Source organism: Nipponia nippon, unplaced genomic scaffold (genome assembly GCF_047370975.1).
Source record: "Nipponia nippon isolate SJK-2023a ecotype South Korea unplaced genomic scaffold, ASM4737097v1 scaffold_1, whole genome shotgun sequence".
NCBI lineage: Eukaryota > Metazoa > Chordata > Aves > Pelecaniformes > Threskiornithidae > Nipponia > Nipponia nippon.
In genome coordinates, this window is record NW_028262290.1 from 155,969,022 (window position 1) to 155,992,556 (window position 23,535).

General features: G+C 41.3%; 1 protein-coding gene across 7 annotated transcripts in view; it reads left to right on the top strand.

The window, feature by feature from the left end:
• The window catches only part of DIP2C (DIP2 acetate--CoA ligase C (putative)), a 327,799-nt gene that overhangs the window by 220,221 nt on the left and 84,043 nt on the right, over window positions 1-23,535 (top strand). For all 7 annotated transcript variants that reach the window (XM_087729737.1, XM_087729765.1, XM_087729757.1 and 4 more), the window contains 4 exons: window positions 7,212-7,303; window positions 11,220-11,330; window positions 21,701-21,824; window positions 22,464-22,573. In XM_087729737.1, the coding sequence (XP_087585863.1) occupies window positions 7,212-7,303; window positions 11,220-11,330; window positions 21,701-21,824; window positions 22,464-22,573 (437 nt within the window). The remainder of the gene's footprint in view (window positions 1-7,211; window positions 7,304-11,219; window positions 11,331-21,700; window positions 21,825-22,463; window positions 22,574-23,535) is intronic.

Genomic DNA, 23,535 nt, shown 5'->3' on the forward strand with positions numbered 1-23,535 from the left:
CTCGCAGGTTATTTTGGGAGCAAATCTTTTCAAATGCAGACCTTCTGCTGCATCTACATGGTTAAGTCTCATCCCATCTGTCACCTTAGTCTTGATTCTTACAGCAGGCTATCTCTGGCCCTGAAAAACGCAGTGTTGGCCTCTTGCATGTCTCCAGGATGCTTTCATACTTCCCTCGGTGGCCTTGCGTGCTGAAAAGGGGCTCTCTGAGAGTCCACAAAATTCTCCTTCTCCAAAGCCTTCCTCACAACTCTTTTGCTGTCCTGTCCAGAGACAGGACATCCAGACTGATGGCCAAGCTATGCTATGCTGTGGCAGACAGCCGTAGATTGGTGCAATAAGACCTCATGTGATTTACTGGAATGAATTTCCCTACCTAACAGTGGCTGATGTGGATATGATACAGTTAGTGTGGATTTAAGTGGTGAGTGCTCTAGATCATGATGTGCTGTTGTGCCATAAGGGGAACTAGTTTTAAAGAAGTTATTCTTTCAGCTGTTGCTTAAAATCATCTCTGCCTTCCCATTTCTCTGCAGGAATTCATCTGATTTGTAATGCCTTATATCTCCTGTGTCTTTTTTGGCATGTTTTTTGAGCTTTTTGTCTTCATAGCACATCAGGACTTTTTTTCTCCATGTGTCTCAGATTACTGTAGATAGAAGAAATGAAAAACTGCACTCGTAGACTTGATCTTTTTTTCAACCAAGTTTTTGAAGCGGATTGCCTCAGTTCTTGAAGTTCTCAGTGCCCCAGCTGTAATCTTTATTTAATGTGCTCAAAACTCTTACACTCTTTCTAGTGAATGAAAAACTATGAATATTACTTATTTCTTAAATATTTTGTTCCTCTGGGAACTTGGTTAAGTGGAGAACATCTAAGTTAAGTTATTCACAATCCCTTTATAAATCAAATCACTGAATATGCATAAATTGAAATGTCTGAGATATGGGAAGGAAAGATGTCTTTATCGGGTTTTATGTAAGTCTGAACTCTGACTAGAAACCTAATATGTTCTTTGAGGAAAAGGAAGACAATTTCTGGCTCAGACAAAGTTAATCAGAGTAGTCAGGCATCTGGTTTTGGTATTGTTGGTATTAATAATGAAGTGCTTAGTGATTTCTTAGAGGAGAAATGTGAATAAAGGACAATTAAATCCTATATAGTACTTACGCTATCACACTTACTTTTCTTACTTAAAATGATTATTCTAAGAAGAATCAGAAAGGCTGGGGAAAAAGTAAAAAGTGGAAAGTAATTTGGGAATGAGCAAGTTTTGAGCTTTCTTATTGTAACCATTATTAAAAACAACAAAACGAGTACCAGTTAACTACATCTGATTCAAAGAATCTCATTTCCTTTATCTAACACTTTCTGTAATCAGATTTTTTAAAAACGATTCTCAGTAGCTCCGATGTATTGTTTCGCACGTCGGAGGCCCGTTGGAGACAGCAAGCCTAGCAAAAAAGAGCAGAGAAGGCTCTCTGGATAGAGAAGTATTTTTTCTTTATCCATTTGGATTCTGTGGAGAAAGAAATGTCTGAAAAATGGCGTTGTTTTCAAATAAATTGTCCATAAAAAAAAACGCAACTGTAAACACTTTGAGACCAAAGTCATGCTGCCTTAGCAGAGGTGATGTAGCTTATACTGGAGACACCCTGAGATGGCTGAAACTTCACAACAGACCGAAAACAGCCAACCCCAAGCCGTGCTGCACCTGGTGTGCGACCCAGCCCCCCGCGTCCTCCTGCGGCCAGAATCTCCTAGGCCAGGAATTTCACAATCAATCAGGAGGAGAGGGAGGGAGTCGGGACTCTTCTGACCAAGTAGCTACATAACCAGACTGTCCTGATCTCTGAAATAACTCCGCGCTTGCAGAAGTATGGATAGTCATAGTTCAAGTCCCTAGACAGATATCGATCTTATGATTGTTTAATACTTCAATCCTTTTTTTCTTTAATAAAAAGACAGAAAATGACTTTAAAAAAATCTGTATTACAATCTATGATTAAGACTGGAGTATCAAGCACTGTAATAGCAAGGTTACCTCTATTCTGAGTATGTTTGCAGTCTTTTATTCTCTGCAACAGAACATCTTTGTTCTTTTTCTTTGGATTTTTTCTCCCAAAAGACAACAACTTCATTTGCTGCTCAGGATGGATCTAAAGAGCTTATGAAGAAAGGGTTAGCGGAGCAGCAGAACTGCAACTGTTGTTTTGCAAAGCAGAAAAAGTGCCCCTTTACCTGCATAGCATTAGGAAGTTTGCCATTTACACCAGGTTTAATCAATACTCTTGTTTCTGTTTAATATAAGAATTGTCATACTGTGATATTGAGAAAATGAATATTTGACACAATTATTTGCAGTTAAACTTTGGCAGTCTCACAGTTGCTGTGCACGGAGATTGGTAAGCAACCACTGGTTTGGTTTTGTTGAGCTAGTGCTGTGTGGTTCTGAAAAGCGTCCTGAAGACGATAAGGACATGGAGTGTGGTTTGTTTTCTGTCTGAGTCTTCTCCCTGATACAGCTTTTCTCTTATAACCTTCTTTACATTCGACACAAACGTATAGTCCTTTTACAGATTTACGAAGGAAGTGGAAGGGGATTTACTTCAGCGTCATGTGGAAAGGATCTAATTTTTGTTAACTGATCCCTTTTTGTGTGGTTTTTAAGACCTGGTGGTTTCCTTTACCCTCATAATGTGTTGCTTAACCAGATGGGACTGGCTATTAACTCACGCCGGCTTGCTAAATTTTAGTTGGTAAAAGATGCGGCCCTCTGAATAGGCTGTTAAGAAAAGAACAAGACTGAATACAAATGAAATGTAAAATATGTGGTTGCTGGTGTAGATTTGCTACAATTCAACTAAATCAAAATTCCAGCAGCAAAAGAAAAGGGACTTGCCCCACACAGGTGTTAACAGTGTTTGTCACAGCTGCCAGAAAGCAAGATGCTGTTTTCCATCCTGTCCCGCTGAGAGTATCTGCGTACTCCATGTCTGCTGGGTATGGCTCGGCTTCAGAGGCGTAGCGGTGCTTGCTGATACTTGCTGGGCAGCGGGAACACTCAGCTTAGTTTGCAAGTGTGTGAAGAGCATTAAAGGTGACTTCGCCTCCCTGCGTAAACACGCTGCTAGGGCAGTGACAGAAGTGGCTAAGGAATATACGATCCTCTTTAGAAGAAGATTTATTTCAGTGCTTTCAGTAAGCAATTATAAGTTAGGCAATGATAGATGCAGAGGAAAGCTTAATTGCTTACCATCTCGTGGAGTTATGCAAGATTTTGGAAAGCAGCACCACAATTAGCAGCTTGATGGGAGGTAGGAACAAGGTTATAATTTGCAGTAGCGGTGAGGTGTGTGTTAACTGGATGTTGTTGGGTTTTCGTTTTCCAAAATCAACTTGGGAAACTCTTCTGTGGACACCTACTAGTTTGCTTTGTTTGGGAAGTAGTTTTGTGACCTGAAAACTGAGGGGTAATTCAGGTGCTTAAACGTCAAGTGCCCCACATTACCACGATGTATGTGTGTGACTGGCAGGCACGGCACGGGGTCTGCAGAGGCCCGGGCCCCTGCTGGAGAGTACCCTCATGCCTGAAACACCACTGGACACTCAAATCTCTCGCTACTGACTTATGTCTGCAGATGACTTAGCAATTCTTCATTTTTAAATGCAAGAAAGTAGCTGCTCACGTATGGCTGGTGAGCAGATCAGAGCCTGGCAGGGACAAATCCTGTCGCTGGCGAGGCAGGTGGGAGTGTCGTTCAAAAGGACCCCGCTGCAGCGGGGATGCGGGCGGGAAGGTGAAGAAGAGAAGGGCTCATGGGCTCTGGTCTTCACCTGGAGAAATGGCAGGGAGGGCAGCTGTCTGCTGCAGCAAAAGGAGCTCTGGCACTGAGCTGGCACACGGGCTGGTCCACTCGCTACTAAATAAAACTGTTGCTTGGGTTTCCTACATCTGCCCTCCTGTCTTCGAGCCAAATGCAAGAACTTCAAGATTAACGGCAGTGTGTTTATCTGAGGAGGACCAGTGCTTCATCGCACTCTGGCTGAGGACAACGGGACGTATCCTCAGCGGCCCCAAACAGCCAGAAGTCGGCCGCAGCCCGCGCGAGGAAGCCTGCGTACCCCACAGGAGGGCCAGCCCGGCGGCGTAAGCCCTGCCGGAGAGCGAAAGCCGTGGGTGAAGCACAGCTGGCCGCCTCGCCACGGCACTGCGTGGAAGTTGCGGCAAGGTCGCAGCATTGGGGTTGTGGGAGAGGTTCTAGCAATCGGCTTTTTCCCAGCCATGTCTAATCTCTCAAGTTTGCAAAGGAAGAATTACACTGAATTGCAACCGAGGCAGAACCAAGGAAGGAAGTGCTTCAAAGATTTCCTTCTTTATAATGTCCTCTGTTACTGAGGGCTTTTAGCCTGCGGTTGTGGAGTCCTTTGTATTTCTTAGTGATGTTGCAGGGGCCAAACAGCGAAGGTGGCAAAATAAACACACGGTTCTGTCCACCTCTGGGCTTGTGCCCCATCCAGCAGCCACGGATCGGGCCCTGATGATTCACACATTCCTGGCTCCAGCTTCTGGATTACTGCTCCCTTTGTAACCCTGTTTTTTATTTATTTTTTGGAACGTAGCTATATACCCTGGAAGAAAAATTACAGGCTTCCTGTTGAACACGATCCAGTTGAAGATCTGCATGGACTTTGCCTGCTTGCGAGGGTGCCCTGCGGGCTCGGCCTGCGCCGTCTGCCGCTGCCCACGCTGGAGCAGAGGCGGCAGCAGCCAGGGGCAGGCAGAGCCTGCAAGGGTGAGAGCAAAGTGCTGGAGCTTTTAAGGGCCGCAGGAGAGACCGTGCACTCCAGCTCCTTCCCAGCTGAATGCAAACAAGCTGCTTTGTTCCAGTTTTGCACAGTTTCATACCCAATACGCACATGCAGTTAGCTCGGCTAATTAACGTAGTTTGGTATCGCACCAGTGAACAGAGCGGGAAAGGGCTGTGGTGACAGAAAATTCAAGTCTTTTCTGGCCGTTAGGAAATGTTATGGACATTTTTTGTGTAGTTCAAAGTGTATTTAAACAGAAAGGTGAGGAATTAGGGAGGCAGCCTTATATGCTCTATGTTTCAGAAGCTGACACAGAATTTTGACAATAAAACAGCATCATGAAAAAATGTATTTAAAGGATTAATTATTTAAAACTTTACTAGAAAGTACTCCTTTAAATTTTCTTAGTCTTTGAGAAAACTTAATTTCTGCATTTACTCAGAGCACTTACGTGGAGATGGTTGTACTGAGTACCCAGGTACTTCTGAAAGAAGGCATCTTAACATAAATAGCCCTTAGATTTTGAAGAAAATATTGTAAGATGGCACATTTGATATAGATGAAAAAATAGGGTGAATATGCCACAAATGCAAATGTAAGACTTGTAACAGATTTAATCTCCATAGCTCAGACAGAACTTTTCACAGCAGCCCCTTATGTCTCTCAGAAAAGAGATTAAAAACGCAATGTTCATTCCAGGCTTGCAAGTGTTTTGTGTAAAGATGGTTCTTTCTTGCAATTCAGAACTTCTGCTAGGCTTTTGATTTCCATTCTCCAGTTTTCTGTATCATTACTAATTGCTCTTTTAAGTTTGTTGTCACTGAAACTTCAGTGTTGGAAACTTTTAAGAAAAAGAATATTTGCTTTCTTAAGGCATCCTTGTTTTTATCCTACTCGCTTGTCAAGTTTAATTGTTGACTGTAGCAGCAGGGATGCTTTTAAAGACTTTCTTTCCATCAAATGCAGGTGGTTCTGCCATAGTGCTGTGAGGGTTAACCCTGCAGATGCACTCCTGTATCCACACTGAGTTTCTAGTGGAAGAGAATTGAGTCATGTTTATTTCTGAGCATTGAGGCGGTTCAGCATGCAAATACTGGAGTAATTTTAAATAAATTAAAAACTTCGCAAAACATAGTTTGATGATACAATATTACCGTTTTCATAAGAAGTAATTGCATTTAGTACTTTCTTAGTAACAAGCAGCAGTGATCCTTCCAATTTTCCTTAAGAGGAAAAAAAGAAAATCTGGCCTTCTCATCGTACGTTACATTTACATCAGATTTGCACTTAAAAATAATTCAATAGTGTTGCATTTTATAACCAGGATGTGGGGGAACTTATTATTAACAACTGCTTGGCTTAGTTATAAATAGCAATACTGCCTGTTTGGGAGCCTGAACTGCTGAACCCCATAGGTAATCTGTTGTCAGAACCTATTATCGTTTAAGTTATTGGTGGGCATGAATTAAAGATTTGTTACTGTCAGACTGAATACTGCTTAAAGACAGTACCCAGGGGCCAGCCAGGAACAAGGGCTGTTACGGTCGGTATTGTTCAAATGGAAGTAACGAGGTCTCTAAACAAAGGCAATCTGAAAGAGCTTGCGTAGCTGGAAGATGCCAGTCACTTGAAGGATTAATGAAAGGCATGTAACGTGGCCAACAAGGTCTTTTGATGAGAGACTTTTTTCTTTACAGAATATTGGGGTAAGGTCTTGATGAGGATTAGCTAAGTGCAGAGGTGGAGAGGTGAAGCAAGGGAGAAGAGAGGTGGTTAAATGGAAAGATACCTGAGGCGAGTGAAATGAAACTGAGGGAAGGGAGGATATGGGAGGGGGTGAGAAGAAAAAGCCAAGTTAAATGGAAGAAGGCCCAGAATTAAAAGTGAAATGCAGCATACGGGTGTGCTAAGGATGAGAGGGTCCCTGCTGCTTCAGTGTGCCCCTTTTGCTGCGGGGTGTTTTCTGTTAGTTGGTTTTTTTTCCTTGTCTCTGCTTCTTGGGACTCCTTTCCTTTTCCCCTTGGTGACTTGGGGTGGGAGAAGTGCCATCATGAAACCCGAGTCTTTCCCTTGGAGGTCAGCCTGGGCTGAAACGCGGCTTGCCCAGCTTGCTGCAGCTAAGGGTGTTAGAGTGATCTGTCTGGACTTGATGATGTTCCATTCTTACTTTTAATTTTCTTCTTAAAAATGCTGCTGTCCTGAAAAAAAGAAGTTCAAAGAAAGCTTCTGATGGGTATTTGAATATTGGCACTAGTCCTGGTAGTGTTGTCATGTTTAGTTGGAAAACTAATAATGCCCCTACTATTTTTTTTTCACTGCTTAGGTATTCTTTCCTTTGAATAATCTTGTAAAACATAAGAAGAACTTTAAAATTAATTTCACAAATTTTGTGTTAATAGGCAAACTTTGGACCAGAAGTATGAAGGTTGCTTACAATATACTACATAAATTAGGCACAAAACAAGAACCAATGGTACGACCTGGAGACAGGGTGAGTATCTCAATGATTTTTAATTAGTAATAATTCAGATCCCATGTTGACAAAGAGAGAATGAGGTATTTGTGGTGCTCAGAGGAAATTAATGAAGTAAAATGTTGGGAGGGTGAAATCTGCCTTTTGCTCAGAAAAAGACTGATCATTCAGACAGATGTTTTGAATTGCATAATAAATAAGCTGAGCTGGTACTTACTGAATGGTAACTTGAAGTCCTGGCAACACCAACAATAAACATTCCCATGGAAAGTGATTTTTGGACATAGAACAGCAGTCTGTTTAGCAAAAGCTTGCTTTTGGAGCCTGGAGGTGTCATGTGGGTAAAAAACTTCCTTACTAATGACTTTGTAGTTGTTGAGATGGTAGAAGCAAGGGAAGCATTGTGGAGGACAAAGACAAGCAAAGTAAGCACATTTTGGCAGCCAGTTAAATAAATAAATTACGCTGAGCGGTAACATGGAGAATATTTCCCTTCCTGGTTCCTGACTCTGATGCAGCTACTGCTAGAGGCTGAATCTAGGTGAGTGGATAAAGTCCACAGAGAGCAAGGGTTATAGAGGTAACCCTTGAAGTTCTTAAATGAAAACAAGAACATCCTATGGTTTTGCTACTGACGTACTTACAAACCTACCGCTTCCTCTGTCAAGGCTGGCCAAGCCTGCTACCCCTTTTCTCTGCCAGAGCGTGTATAGAAATTTCCACAGGTCCCATACCAGGTTGGCTTTAAGCCGTGGGATGGACATTCCAGAACGAATTTGTCAGAAATGCAAATTTTAGTCCTGCCTTAGTGCTTAGAGTTGTGAGGGTGGGATTAAGTCTTCCTCCCCCAGGGTCTGATAGCAGTTCTCAAACTGTTGGTTCACTTGGTCCTCTTGTGCCACACGTGAGAAACATGTCTGTTTGCATTACACGTTTCTTAGGGCTTCAAAAATGAGAGCATGCAATAACGCTTCCCAAAAGAAAAAAAGAAGAAAAAAAATTTTAAAAAATGAAACCTGACAGTCTCTCCTATGTCTCTTTTTGAAATAAATCATAAAGAATTTAACTAAAGGATCTCTAGATCCTTAATCTAAATTACTTCCTACAATAGCGTTCAGCCAGGAGTAGGATCTGAAGAATCTCTTTTGCTTGATATACAAGCGTGTCTCTAAGCAACAGCAGAAGAAACAAGTTGTTCAAGTGTACACATCAAAACAATCCACCCAGAAAGCTCCAAAAGGAATAAAGTTCACATATGGGCAGCGTGCATCTCTCCCTATCTGTTGTGTGCTAACTGCCCATCTTCGTATTCGTTCGCTGCAGCAGCCACTGGCATCTCCTAACATTAAGAAAGGATTTGTGGATAATTCAGGCTGAAAGCTGGAAGTTTAGCTAGTGCAGGACACACAAAAAACAAATTGCAGCTTTTCTAAAATAAGTCCACCTAGATTACAGTGAAACAAACATTTATAGCCGAGTGCTGAAAGCATATGCTTTGCATTGTAAAAACATCTTGCCTAGCATCCCTGTGTAACAGAAACATGATCACTGGAAGCCACTTCATGTTGAAGATGAGGTGTTAGTGTACATCTGATGTTCTAGGCTGTTATTCTGGCTGTTATCCCCCTGTTGTAATAACATAAAAGCTTTCTGACCTCTTTGAAGATGGCTTTTTATTCTAAGTAATGTATTTTGTGTGACAACAGTTAAAGGTAGTTTTTAAATACTAAATGAAATACAGACATGTATTTCTGGTCTTTTCTAAATAAGAGTGTAATTGTTTCCTTATGTTAATATTATATAAAATTCAGAAAGGCCTTTTTCCCTTTAAAAGCATCTTCTATCAATACAATCTCTATTTTTCATAACTACCATTACATCACTCTTGTGCTTTGTCTGAGCCAAAAAGTAGGTGAATGTGTCTGCATTTGATTCCCTGTTTCTGGTATTATTATAGTACACAACGAGCTGCATTTGCATTCTATAGTCACTTCAGAAATTTAACCTTGTGTCACCCCAGACAGCTGCCTGGAAATTAAGCTTGCCCTCTGTAATATCTACTAGATAACCAGATTCTTGTCTGGTAATATAGACTCTATGTTTTGTTTTCCTTCAGCCTTATCCCTTTTTGGTTTTACACACGTTATTTATTTATTTGGTACGGGTCTGTTAGTGATTAATGTTTTTTGGAGGGGAAGTTAATGCCTCATTCCCACTGGACTTCAGTGAGATTTTTTCACCTCTGTCAGCTCCTTTGCAAAGATTCCCAGCCAAACCTTCACTGCATGTATGTAAACAAAGGCCAACACAAAAACCAACAGTCCTCAAAGTATCTTTTGGGATCTTTCAACATCTTTCAGATGTTTGCTGGGCTCAGCAAACTCTACCATCCCCTCAGTGCACCTAGCAAAATCCCTTCCTTTCCGTTTCCCTTGAGGCTGTTTATGGTATGTGCATGGAGAAGACATACGGTAAGCTCTGCACAGCCATCTCCAGCAGTTGGATTGTTTCATGTGCAAGCGTACAGATAAAGTAGCAATGTATTTTCTCTGAAGTTTCTCTAAACAATTCTGAAGTTACAGGCTTCAGGCTTCAGCTTAAAAACAGAGATATTTTGGACCTACTTGGACAAGGCTGGTTAGATTTCTTCTAGTTTGAAGAAATCGAGTTAATCTATGGGAGGCAACTATCTTTGAAGCCATATGAAATCACTGGAAACACTATCTCCAGTAACTGAACCTTGGAGCATATATGAAAACATGATGATTTTCTTTCAAGAGACTGAAACACAGAGCTCCTATGGATGTCAGAGCAGTCAAAACTCAAGAGTTATTAAGTAGTTTCAGCAAATTTTAAGATGCTGTAATAATACACTCTGATCCTATATGCAAGCCCAAAGGAATTAAGTTCGAAGTCATTCACCATGCCTTTTGCATGCCACTTCATTTGACTGTGCAAGATAGTTACCAGCTGCATTACAGCTGTTTTAAGACATGAGCTGCAAACGTCCATCTGACTGAAGCAGAACAAAAATGTAGACAGGATCTAGTGACTGAGGTCGTTCACCAGTAAGTGAGAGCAGTAGTCTTCCCTGCCCTTGCAAGGAGAGTCGCGGACTCTTGAAGTTGCTGGATCCTCAGCGAGACTGTGTGCTCTCGCCTCTCCTTCCCCTTTGCCCCTGGAGGATCTAAGACTTTGTCTGCAGTGCCCGCAGAAGTCAGCTGCACAGTTCGTCACACTGGGGGAGGAAGGGCACCCAGAGCATACAGGTGATTTGCTATGACATTTTATCTTTTCCTGGCATTCTTTTATCAAAATAGTTCCCTAGCCCTAGCCCTAATAACAAATCCAGGCCTAGGTTGGCATGCTACATGCCCAGGTCTGGATGTGCCGTTTGCTTCTCTAGGTATCAGCTATTTGTGTTCTCCAAGTACACAGAAACTTCTGCACTTGGACAACAGTCCAATCCTAAAATGAGGCAAAACACAGGGTGACAAAACATAATGTGTTCATGATTGACATAATGGCAGAGTAAGTCTGCGTGATCTGAATTGGTCACAGATCCACCTTGTTTTCAGTAACTACAAGCAAATTATTAAATTAGAATGTAAAATTCTGTTAATTCCATTTACATGGTTATTTAACATCTGTAAAGCAATCAGTAAATTGAGAACCAGATGAAAGGTATTGTCAATGTAGGAAACAATGCAGCATGAAAATATTTAACTGCATCATAAGGGAAAATGTTCACAAAAGGAATATCTATCACAATAAATTCCTTCTGATTCTTCATTCGTCTTTCATTACGTATTTAAATAGTTATCATAGAAATGTTTCGGTAATCATCTGTCTCCAAAAGGAAGCATGGAAACTCCAATTATCATTATCTGAAAGCTGGTATAAAACAGTTTTAACATATGTCTTTTTGTTTCAGGTAACACTTGTATTTCCTAACAACGATCCGGCTGCTTTCATGGTGGCATTTTATGGCTGCCTGCTTGCAGAAGTTGTCCCCGTCCCTATTGAAGTGCCACTTACAAGAAAGGTAGGAAACTGAATTTCTTCTCTATACTGCATTTTAAAACTTATGTCAGAACAAATCACAACTGAACATAGCTTTTGAGTACATTTTTGAGGTTAACTAGCTCTGAATCTGAGGATACAAAGATAGTGCTGTGTGGTGAGTTATATATAGTTCCTTCTTTTCTGTGATGGAAAATCTGAAGATGTGCTTGCAATTTCAGCAGATGCAGGTCCGTCTGGAAAATGAGAGAAAAATTTTCCGAGAGAACAGCTCTGCCAGTCCTAGATGGATTATCTTTGTAGCCTCTCAAAGCATTCTGGTGTTGGCCACTGACAAAGAATCATTGGCAACAACTGCTGGTTTTCCACCTGTCCCTGCAACCCAAGCTATGTTATAATGCCACTAGTGCTGTGTATGCTACTTCAAAGCAGTTATGGATATGCCTTCTCCTGTATCTATATGTGCATATGTATCCCGAAGCTTCTGTCACCACGGTCATCTCCGCCAAGGGTGGCACTTGAACTAATTAAGTTTGGGAATTCTTGCCGCAGAACATACATCCATAGAGAAAACTGACCATTGCTAATCAAAAGCCTTTCACATCCAGTGTTCGTTCAGAGATTCAGCCATGTATCCTAGGGAAGTGTTAGTAGCCAGGTACAGCAGTTCCAGCCAGAAAGGATGCCTGGGGGCAGCGAGGGGAGGGGGCTCAGTGGTGTTGGTGAGCCACAGCTGGGAAGCTTACACTGACGCTGCTGAACTTGCATTTTTTTCTGAGCATGTATGCCTTGAAGGCTGTAAATACAGCAAAATGTATTTATTCATTGCAAGTTACTTGGTCATATCCCCTCAGTTTTACCATGGCTGGCCACAATGCCTGTTGTCAGGTTCTCCCAAATATCCCCTTATATAATCCCTTCTTTATTAGCTAGCACTAATAATGCCTTACTTTAATTATTTGGTCTGGAATTGTCCACACAAAGTGTGTCCTTTAATCCTTACAAGCTTTCTTCTTTAAACTGAATTCTTTTGGAAAATGTTGAGTGAAGCCATGAGGTGTTTCCAAGGAAAGGGCTGGGGAAATTTATTGCTTTGCTCACATTTTCAATTTTTCAATTGTCAAGGGCTTTTCTTTGAAATGCTCTGGTGTCACAGCACCCTGGAGCAGAAGCTCAAATCTTTGTTTCATGGGCAAGTAACCTGCCTTTCAAATGAAAACCCATGAAAACAAGTCTCTAAGCCCTCATAAAGGCTTTTAGCAATTTAAGAGCTAGAAATATCTGGAGATTCCTTCCCAGCTGAACACGTTTGATCCTTCCTCATCTCTGAGGAGCCGAGTTGATCTCGTCATTTCTCCATTATGTTCCCACATGCCCTGGCCAACATCTGTAGTGGGCCCTTGCCATGATGAAACCAGAAGCTGGCAGGGAGAGAAGGGGTGGTGGCTGGAGGAAGGTGCTGAACTGGTGAAGGAGTAGAGAGAGATGGGGGAACGTGAGTGGATCAGACAACAAAAGGCCATGATCCAGCTGAGCAGACGTGAGTAGCTGAGCAGAAGGAGAGGCACTGGGAACCAAGGGAAAGAGGAGACAGGAGGTGCCCCAGCTTAATTGGCTAAGACTAGAGGAAAGATGCAGGTGAGCTAGAAAGGCCATGCAAGGAGAGAGGATGGGACCTCAACTAGTCTACCTGCTTTGGGGAATAAGGTTTTGCTATTTTATTTGTAAAATATTGTATTTGAGAGCACTGAGAGGTGGACATGACTACAGAATGAGGATAATGATTTTAGTAGAAATACAGCATGTTTGCGTCAAGCTATCACCGTGCTTTCACATGTGAGTGCAGTACCGTAAGATAGTTTGAGGCAGTTGCATAACGTGGTGCATTATTTCAATATAAAACATAGATTTTAAATGCATCAACAAAAATACGCGAGCAGACTGTGTACATTTTAAGATCATAGGGAGTGTTCACATGAGTACGTCTGCTTTCGTTCTACAAAGGAAAGAAGCAACATGGATTTGAGGGATAAAATTCTAATATGTCTTTCCCTTTTTACTATTTCCCAAGGTTTAATGACATTTTAAAGTACAGGGATAGATGTAAATTTGATTTATTTTGGAACATCTGATACCACATCCATCCAGTAAACTATAAAATCCAGCTGTCCAAGTAAATACTCCGTGTCAAATTAATAACTTACCCTAATTTGGCTGAACCTCTTGAGTAATTTTTTAAAAAAATATATATGGATATATAAATACACACTTACACATGCATATATATATTAATATAAAGGAATATCTACAGACTTAGGCTGTTAACTGTTGCCAAGATCATTCCATAATGTTTAAATATCAGATTAATAAAACAATAAGAGAGATGTCAGTGGTAGAGTTAGAAAAGCAACATGATCTATGAATAACACTATGCAATCTCACAGCATATACTATTGCAAATATTTTTGCATTTGTTTATATGCAATGGGAACTGGGGTGGAAACAATGAGATGAAAATCGTGTTCTAGGTCGTCCCAGAAGGAATACCTCTGCTTGGTCAAACGGCAGCAGATTGCTTCTGGCATCCGTGGGAAGATGTCATTCGTGTCATCACACAATGGCCTAGACTGTTCTTTTATGCTTTTCCATTATTTGTTCTCTTTTCTACATGCTTCAGTACTTTCTGGCAGTGGACATTTTTTGGTTTGCTTTTTGGAAGACAGAGATGCGAACTAACAAATAGACTGACAATTATATTATAGGCTAATACAGACTTAAAGAATAATAAGCTGATACAGGATGAGCTATTTCAGGGAGTTATATTATGAGCACATTTTTAATATTAAATTAATATTAGCAGCTTTAATACTGTTCTGCATTTTCATAAAGAAGAGTTTTTCACAGCTCTATGCAAATTTTTTGTGCCTGGCAGTTTAAAATTGAACAGTAATGTTTGCAGCCAGATAGCCTTTCGGCTTACATGTTACTCTGCAGACATCTATATCCATATGGAAGTAAAGGCTTTTGTGTTACCAGCCCATAGATTTTGTGTGCATTACCTTTTCTTCGTAGCATGACTGGGTTTTTTTTAAGATTTTGGCAGGGTTTTTTTCTGGTTCATTATTAGGTGAGGGTCCATCTCCTTGCTCTTTTCTTCTGTATCCCAACTTTGTGTTGACAGAACACCTCGCATTAGTTGTACTTCCCCCAAGGACTTCAGGAGACCTGTCTGACGTGGCATCTGGGATGGATGCCTGAATACCCAGCAACCACGCAGCATTCTCTAGTTTAGGTTTATATCCAAAATTCTCTCTTGTGTTCAGCAAAGACCTGGAAATTGGCATTCACGTTAGCATGGTTTTGGCTCTTTAGACTTGGGAAATCAGATCTAAAATTAAAAACTGAAATCCCAGGCTTTTTTTTAAGTACATCAAAACTAACTCTTTATTCTAGAAGCAGCAGTCAGGGGTTCCATGGTCATTGTAATGACAGAACAAGCTGTGTGTTGTATTTCTTCTTCTTTCCCTGCATTAATACCACTGAAATGCCTGTATCGTGAACACTCCCCAAAATTTTTATAACTAATCCTCATCCCTTGGATTATAGGCTATGTTCTTCCAGAATAGTGTCCCTCTTTCCAAATATTCTATGTTTCCCAAACATTAGCAAATAGTATGTTCCCACCAACGTCTCTTCCTTCTGAGCTGCCACTTTTGTTAATCTTGTCTGAAGCTGGAGTATTACAAATTGTTTCGTTGTATGTGTGATATGATGTGAATTGCAAACTATATATCATAGAATATGCCATCAAAGTAATGATACAGGATTTTCAACATGTTAAGTTCTAGTTCAAATAGCGATTTATTATTTCCCTTATGAAAAGATTTTAAAATATGGTTTTGATTTCTTTTCCTTTAGATTAGTTAGGTTAATGCTTTTTTCCATTTGATGGGTGCCATGAACATTATTATTATTCTGCTCTGATACAGTCAGGGGAGCTAATCAGTTTTAATCTTAGAATAACATATTTGTCCTCCAAGCACATTCGTAGTTATGCTCAATCACATGCTGTGAATATACGAACAAAGCGATCCCACATAGATCTTTATGGCCTCTTTATCATTTGTAGCAGGGTATGACATGAAAGCATGTAAAAATGTATTTCTCAGTCAAAACACTGTTTCCTAGCCTGTTAGATTTAATGCTGTGTGTGCTTCCAGCACGCATTTCTGTGCTCTTCCAGATGCTGGCTCTGGCAGGGTGACTGGGAGAATGTGCCTGTATATCGTCATAGGAAATCTGGGGATACCCACTCAGGGACACTTCATTTTTTTTAAAGGATGCCTCATACAGGGTAAAACCTGTTTTTCAGGAGCTCTTTTTATTAAATCCTGAGAAGTTAGGTTATTAAAGCTTTAACAGTAGCCAGAGAGATATGTCTCTTTAAAGACAGTGAAATTATCCCAGTCTTGTCTTCCATTTGAAGGCAGAATTGTATTCCAATGGAAATACAACTTGACGCCTTTCCTAGTGTTTCAGGGCCTGAGATAAAATGAGCTTTGTTTCCTCTCAGCTTTACTCATCGTTGGGCTGTAGTGTGCCAGAAACACTGGAGCTCTACATACTTTTGAAGGTCTTTTGACAATGCATCTCTTTCTCCGCTGGATTTAAATATGCATAAAATGTTAGTATTTTCTTTTTGGTGACATAGTTTTCCAGTCCCTCCAAAGAATACAAGTTCCCTCAGCCCCACTGAGCCCCTGGTGCACACCGCTGGATCCCTGTAAGCCCTGTGCCCATCCTTCCCTCTTCATCTACTTTGGCAGCTAGGCACTCAGCAGAGGTCTTTGCTGAGTTGGCCACAGTGAATCTCAGATCCTTTAAAGTCTGCATTTTCTTTTCATGTTTTTGAGTTTAGGCAATGGTAGTTTCCTAGAGAGCATATCACATTTCATGCAGTGTCCCCTGTGAAAAATAACCATTGTCTTGCTTTCATTAAGACTTTTGGACATTAAGACTGCTCATAGTTGCAGATTTCACGTGCAAATTACAGCCAGATACCAAAGCTCTGTCTGAGGAGACAGCTGGTTTCTTCATCTTAAAGTTGGTTATGAAAATTGCATCTGCTTTGTGTTCCATTTTTATTAAGGTCTTTGATATTTGTGTTTTAACAATAGAGGGTTTCCTTGATGCCTTTTCACTTTCGCTTCAGAACTGGTGATGCTTGGCCTTTACATCTGATGGTTGCCCTATTTGTTCTTTACCAGCAAAATTTTGTTAGGGCAAATGGAGCTCAAAGAAGCATTGTAACAGAAAACAAGATTACTTCAGTCTGCCATGCTTCCCCACATAATTCTCATTTTGAAAGCAGTCTGGGATTTGCAAGTGGACAGGAGTAACCTTCATCAGGCCAACCTTTGCACAGGCTGTCTCTTCCTTCCTTCCTTATTAGATAAGGACATGCAGTCTCACTCACAGAGAAAGGATCATAATTGTTTTCCTTCACACAGATACTCTCACAAAGCATTACAGAAATGACATTAACAGCATGCTGAAATGCAACCACACGTGGGATTTTTTTATCCTGACAATGAATTATCACTCTCTGCAGCAGGAAGAAGACGATTTGCCTCCAAGTACTAGCGAAAACCTTTAGGGAACCTTTAATAAAAGTCTTTAGAGAACCTTGAATGGTTACCTACAGCAGAGAGGATTTCCGGCTCGCTTCATCTGAAAGATTGATCTCTCTAGGTGTGTGCAGACACAGTCTAAAGCTATGCAGACCTCATTTTTTGTACCTCAGCAAGTGTTGTGCCTTCAAGAAATGTAAAATGATAGTTCCAAAGTCAGCAATTGGTCTCAAACCTCATGCTACAATACCTCAGCTCTGTCTTTTGCCTTCCACCTGCATTACGTGTCATTTCAAACTGTGAATTGTGGAGGATTTGACGATGAGCATCGCTGGCAGGTCTATCCCCATCTGCGGTTGGGACTGCGTTGGTTGAATTGTTTCACCTGGTCTCCACTGGCTCCCTGAGGTTTTTTCTACCCCCACAAAATTCAGCAAAATAAAGTGTGGCAAGTGGGGGGGTTGCCAAGGTAGCAGATTAGCATGAGCTACCAAAATAGCAAATAAAACTGCTGACAAAACAGTGTGTCCTGAAAATCTATTCCCTTTACAAGCAGGAGAGTGATTTTATTTAAGGGGGGAGAAAGATCTTTTTTTTTTCGGCAGCAGATGATTTGGTTTCTTTTTTTTTTTCTACTTACAAAGCAGTTTTCAGCATTCATTTTACGTTACTCAGAAGGGATGCTGATAACTTGTCTCTGAAATCTGAAATAGTCAATGCCTTTAAAGTCAGTAGTCTTTTTTTCCTGGCCCACGTGGAAGCTTTGACTGCTTCATGCAAATGACTGCGTTTTCAACTCAAATTTCATTTTTCAAACTTACAAGTTTTACCCAAGGTCCTCACTGCTCTGGGCCTGTCATGCTGAGGTGTGAGGAACAGCGAAGGCTATTATATTTACGTGCTTGAGTGTGTAGGTAAGGTTGCGGTGTGTCTGTGGGATGTATAAGGCTCTCGGCTTGAGATGGTTTCAGATCTTCCACCTCCTGGCTGTCAGTCCAGTAGCTCAGCACCACTTGAGTAGTTAGAAACAATTGCTTCTGTGGGGCAGCAGGTATCACAGGGGCACCTGCATGGGGCAAGGGATGTCGACCCCTTCTTCATGTCTCTGTTCTCTGCAGTACTTTTTGCTTTTAAGTCAGGATGAAGCCACCAGAAGAGGGCAGGAGGTGGTGGTAACTAGTTAGGAGGTGTGAGACTGAGACTGAAAGTGGGAATGATGGACACAGACCAGCAGACTGCCAGAAAGCTTTGTTGTGTTCGTACTGTAAGATCCTCAGCTGGAGCTCCCATGGCCATTGAGAACAGTGTCTATCACAGTACCTCTACTTCAGCATCTTGATTTGTTTTTTTCTTGCAAGGCAGGATTTAGTGTGGACACCAAGGGCAGGGTATAGGATTTGAAAGTCTGTAAAACACACTGGATATTGTCCATGCATTGTGAAATTCTTCCAATCTCCTGTGGTAAGTGTTGCATCACATAATTGTTTAGCCATGTTGTCCTTTCAAATGAAAGACTTAAAAGTACAGAAAAGATTGGGGTGAAGATTTTAATGCTATTTGAGATGGGGATGTCCTGATGTAAAAGAGTGTGCTATTAGAAACTGTGACATGTGAGTAGATTGTATTAAGAAATCTCGTCATTATTCTCCCGGCTTGTGTGTGAACTACTGCAAATGAATGAGTAGTATTTATGGGGACATGCTCTAAACCAGTTGATACGGTACTAAGTGGAAGCATAGTCATTCTTTCTTGTGATATCTAAAAAACTCCAACTGTTAATACAAGTTTCCTTTTCCTTCTGTTTTGTTTTGCTATGAGAAAAGCTTGACAGATCATTTTGTAACTGATGCATCCCCCAGGGCCATGATAGGCTGATGCTCTAAGGTCCACACTTTCTACTGGTTTACGTATGTTAGATTTCTTAATGGAATTTATTAGGTTAGTTTCTGCTTATAAAGTCCTGCATTAAATGGAGTTTGATTGCTTGAGAATCAGCATTTTCTTGCTACAGTTGTGAAACAGTTCACTAGCAGTCTTTTATAGGGCATACAGTTATAACAAGATTTTATTTTTAATTTAAAATTGAGGGTGATGCAGTTGCTGCATTGAGTTATGAAAATTATGTGCAAAATTTGTTTTAATTGGTAGTTAGAAATTCATACATATACATACATTGGTAACCATTTTTTAGATTGAATTTAGTGGGAAATTTTGGGTAATGGTAGTATGGATCTGATATTTTAAGAAACTGATGACCTCCCTTTATACATGGTAGAGTAGCAGGTCTCAGTGGCTGTGTCTTGCCAAAGGAGTGATGTTCTCCATGGAGCACTCCAGCCCTCATCTTCCTGCCATTCCTTCTGAGGGCCCTCCAAGGAGAGCCATCTCTCCTGCACTGGTCAGGCACCCACATTTCGTTCTGTTGAGTGCACTCCAAGAGTGGAGACACCAGGTCTCATCCTAATGTGGAACCAGGATCCAATCTGGCTAAGCACTTGTCCCAGGGGTTTGACAACGTAGATATGGACCAGCTAACACAAGAGTCAGTGAGTACAGTAATGCTTGACAAAGCCCTTTTTGTCCTGGAAGCCCCACTGGTGCAGGTACGGTGGGGTCGACAATGTGCTCCCCAAAATGTTGTTCATGGATACACCAGTATTATTACCTGTTGTTCAAAGGGTACTCTCCTTGTCTGTTTTTTTATTGGAAAAGATGATGCACAAGCTTAATTTTAAAAAGCTTTCCTGAAAAAGTACCTCATCATTTTTTCCTGGTTTCATATGCATTCTGGTTATAGTAAGCAAAAGCAAATGCAGTAATTCTGGGTGGTAGGAGTTACATAGCATAGTTTTGACAGATCAGTTTATTGTCTCACACTGTTTGTTCAAAGTTCTGATAATTGGTGCCATATACATATTTTGAGGTGGTATGGAAAACAAATAAGCTTTTGTTTTTCCTCTGATCTCATTGCTTCCCCATTTTAGATGGCTTTATTTGACTACATAAAAATTGCATTAAAAATTAGTCAGATAGGCCTTGGGGCTTTCTTTCCATCATACAGTTTTGCTTTGCATAAATCAATAGATTAAGGCAACTGTTCTGTATTTCTGGTTGCTCCCATGGTTAAGTGTGCTTCATGGTTGATTTGAAAGATATTTTAACTTGATCTTTTAAGACTCCATAGGCTATTTTCTTTAGAATCATTCTGTGAAGAAAGGGTTAATACTTCTATGTGCATTTACATCTAGAGCTTTGCTCTGTTGAAGACCCTAGTGGATAGATGTAAAGTTCATGAAAGAATCATGACAAGACACTATACGTAAAGCAGACATAATGCTGTAGAAGCACAGCATCTCTTAAAGAACAGCTATGGCCTAGACTTGAAAATCATTACATGACTTTTTAGCCTCACTGCCTATATCCCCTTGATGAAAGTAAAATGTAATGTGCTTTCTCTAATGGGCACTTGACTATTTGTAGTGCTCCTGAAATGTGTCTGTAACTACTCAATGAAATGGTTATTGACAGATCAGGTTAGATCAGCATAAATAGTGATACTGTCACCACTGTATGCCCATCATAACATCTTAAGAGTTGAAAGCTTTCTCCAGGTGGAAGCATCTATAATCCGTATTATTTCCTGGAATCATCACAGAATCACAGAATGGTTGAGGTTGGCAGAGACCTCTGAAGGTCGTCTGGTCCAGCTCCCCTGCTCAAGGAGGGACACCTAGAGGAGGTTGTCCAGGACTATGTCCAGGTGGCTTTTGAATATCTCCAAGGATGGAGACTCCACAGCCTCTCTGGGCAACCTGTGCCAGTCACCCTCACAGTAGAAAAGTGTTTCCTGATGTTCAGAGGGAACCTCCTGTTTCAGTTTCTGCTCAATGCCTCTGGTCCTGTCACTGGGCACCACTGAAAAGAGCCTGGCTCGCTCTTCTTTACACCCTCCCTTCAGATGTTTGTAGACATTGATGAGATCTCTCCCCGAGCCTTCTCTTCTCGAGGCGGAGCAGTCCCAGCTCTTTCAGTCTTTCCTCATAGGAGAGATGCTCCAGTCCCTTAATTATCACAGTGGCCCTTTGCTGGACTCTGTCCAGTAGTTCCATGTCTTGTACTTGGAAGCCCAGAACTGGACCCAGTGCTTGAGATGTGCCTCACCAGTGCTGAGTAGAGGGGAAGGATCACCTCCCTCAGCCTACCGGCAATACTTTGCCTAACACGGCCCAGGTTACTGTTTGCCTTCTTTGTGCAAGGGCACATTGCTGGCTCACGTTCAACTTGTTGTCCACCAGGACCCCCAGGTGTTTTACTACAAAGCTGCTTTCCAGCCAGTCAGCCCCCAGCCTGTGCTGGTGCAGGGGGTTGTTCCTCCCTAGCTGCAGGACTTTGCATTTGCCTTTGTCAAACTTTGTGAGATTCCTGTCAGCCCATTTCTCCAGGGTCCCTCTGGATAGCACGACCCTCTGGCGTTATCAGCCGCTCCTCCCAGCCCCTCATCATCATTTCTGTAGAGATGTGAGAGCAGGCACCATCTGATGGCTTCAGTTCTCTTTATGATTTATGTTGTTACAAATGAGAGGATATCTAGGTTGTGGGATTCCTTTGTCAATGCACAAATGAGTTTTGCTAATCAGCTAAGTTGCTTAAAGGAAAGAAACTGTTTTCCTCTCAAGGTAATGTGCCAAAGGACGATAACGTTTTCAGCCTGTAATCACTTCTAATCAATTCTGTATATTGCTTTTATTTTGTCATCTCTTAGGATGCAGGAAGTCAACAAATAGGCTTTTTGCTTGGAAGCTGTGGAGTTACTGTGGCCTTGACTAGCGACGCATGCCATAAAGGACTGCCTAAAAGCCCCACAGGGGAGATACCACAGTTTAAAGGTAAGCTAACCCTTGCTTATCATGGATATCATGGGCCATTTCCTACAATAACAGTCGTTGCACTTGTTCAGTTGTAGTGGGTGAGGATCAGGCCCGTGATGAAACACTTGCCACAGGAGCAGCCGTGGCTGCTGGGACGCGATTGCCCCGGCTGTGTGTCGCTGGCTGGTAGAGATCGCTGCTCCCACCTCATGGCTGCCGAGCAGTGCGAGTGCTCCTCATCTGCTTCTCCGCTGGCTCAGCTCGGCTGCTGAGATCATCTGTGGCCACAAGCGAAATTAAACCAACAGACTTTATGACTGTAGTAGATGAGAAGTATGTGTATGGTTCAGTCCTGTAGCTAAGTGGTAGGGACAGTAACCTCTGACAGGAGAGTGGTAATAAACTATTTGGGTCAATAACAGTTTAAACTGCCCAGCCATTTCTTCAGGGATTGTCTGAGAAGGTCACGATAGCCGTGTTAAGAAAGCAGTTCTGGAAAATCTTCTTTTCCATGCTACTCTGAGGTTTAAAAGAAGCAATGTTTAGGTAATGGTGACACAGGCATTTGGGAAAACAAAAAAATGCTGGCAGAGAAGAGTTTTGTCTTGTCTTATCCGGCAGAAATGCGACAAAAGCTGGCTTTTCTTTGTACCTCAGGCTGGCCAAAGCTGCTGTGGTTTGTCACAGAGTCTAAACACCTCTCCAAGCCACCTCGTGACTGGTTCCCACACATCAAGGATGCAAACAATGACACAGCTTACATTGAGGTGAGTTAATGAAGATGCATCTTCTCCTCGAATCATTGCATATGGCACTTCTGGATTAGGTAAACATCATTATTCATTCACTAGTCACAGAAGCAAAGAACATCCTGTTTTAGCCTGTTAATAAGTAATATTTTCTAATAAATTATACTGCATATTGATTTCAGGAAAGTTAATGAAATGTTAAATTGCATTTTGGGGGTTTCTAACGTTAATGTTTTTGTGTCATCTCTGTGGCTGCCACAATATTATATTAAATTTGCCTTAACCAATCTCAGTCTCGTTCACAGCGTGGGCTTGCCCACTAGTCTTGAGATGGATAGACGGCAAGTTTCACAGTGAAGCTTCAGTTCTCATATCACTACCTTCAGACCCTTTGAAAGAGAAGGAACTTCTTGTTCAAATGCTTCCCTGTGACTTACTGCTTTGTGAGTCACACTCCCCCCAAAAGATCAGCTTCAGGAAGGGAAAATTAGCAATGCTGTTAAGTTTAATTTTTCTCTTTTATTTTTTTCCCCATTCTTTTTTCCCCACTTCTGCATAGACAAACTCAAATGCCTCAAATTCAGTGATGTTAGTATTGAATTTAAATTATTATTCAAAGGGAGTAAGTTCAAGTGAATGGAGCAAAGGTATTTCCTATCTGTGAAGTCAGAACACTGGGATAGGGAAGGAGAGATACCTTCATTTTCAATCTTGCTGATTATCATCATCATGGAGAAAGATTTGCTTTAATTGCCACTGATAGTTTTCAGACTCTTGCATAAAGTTGCAAAAATTACTGCAATCATCAGCAATGATCTCCCACCTCTTTTTTATGCTGCTTTCTCATGACTCTTTCATATTCTTCTGATCAAATAGCCTGTGTCTTTCAGACTGTATACTTATAGATTATTATAACAGCACCCAGCAAGGATGCTGTGGTCAGCTCTTATCCCATGCCTTATAAGACACAGAAGGAAGAA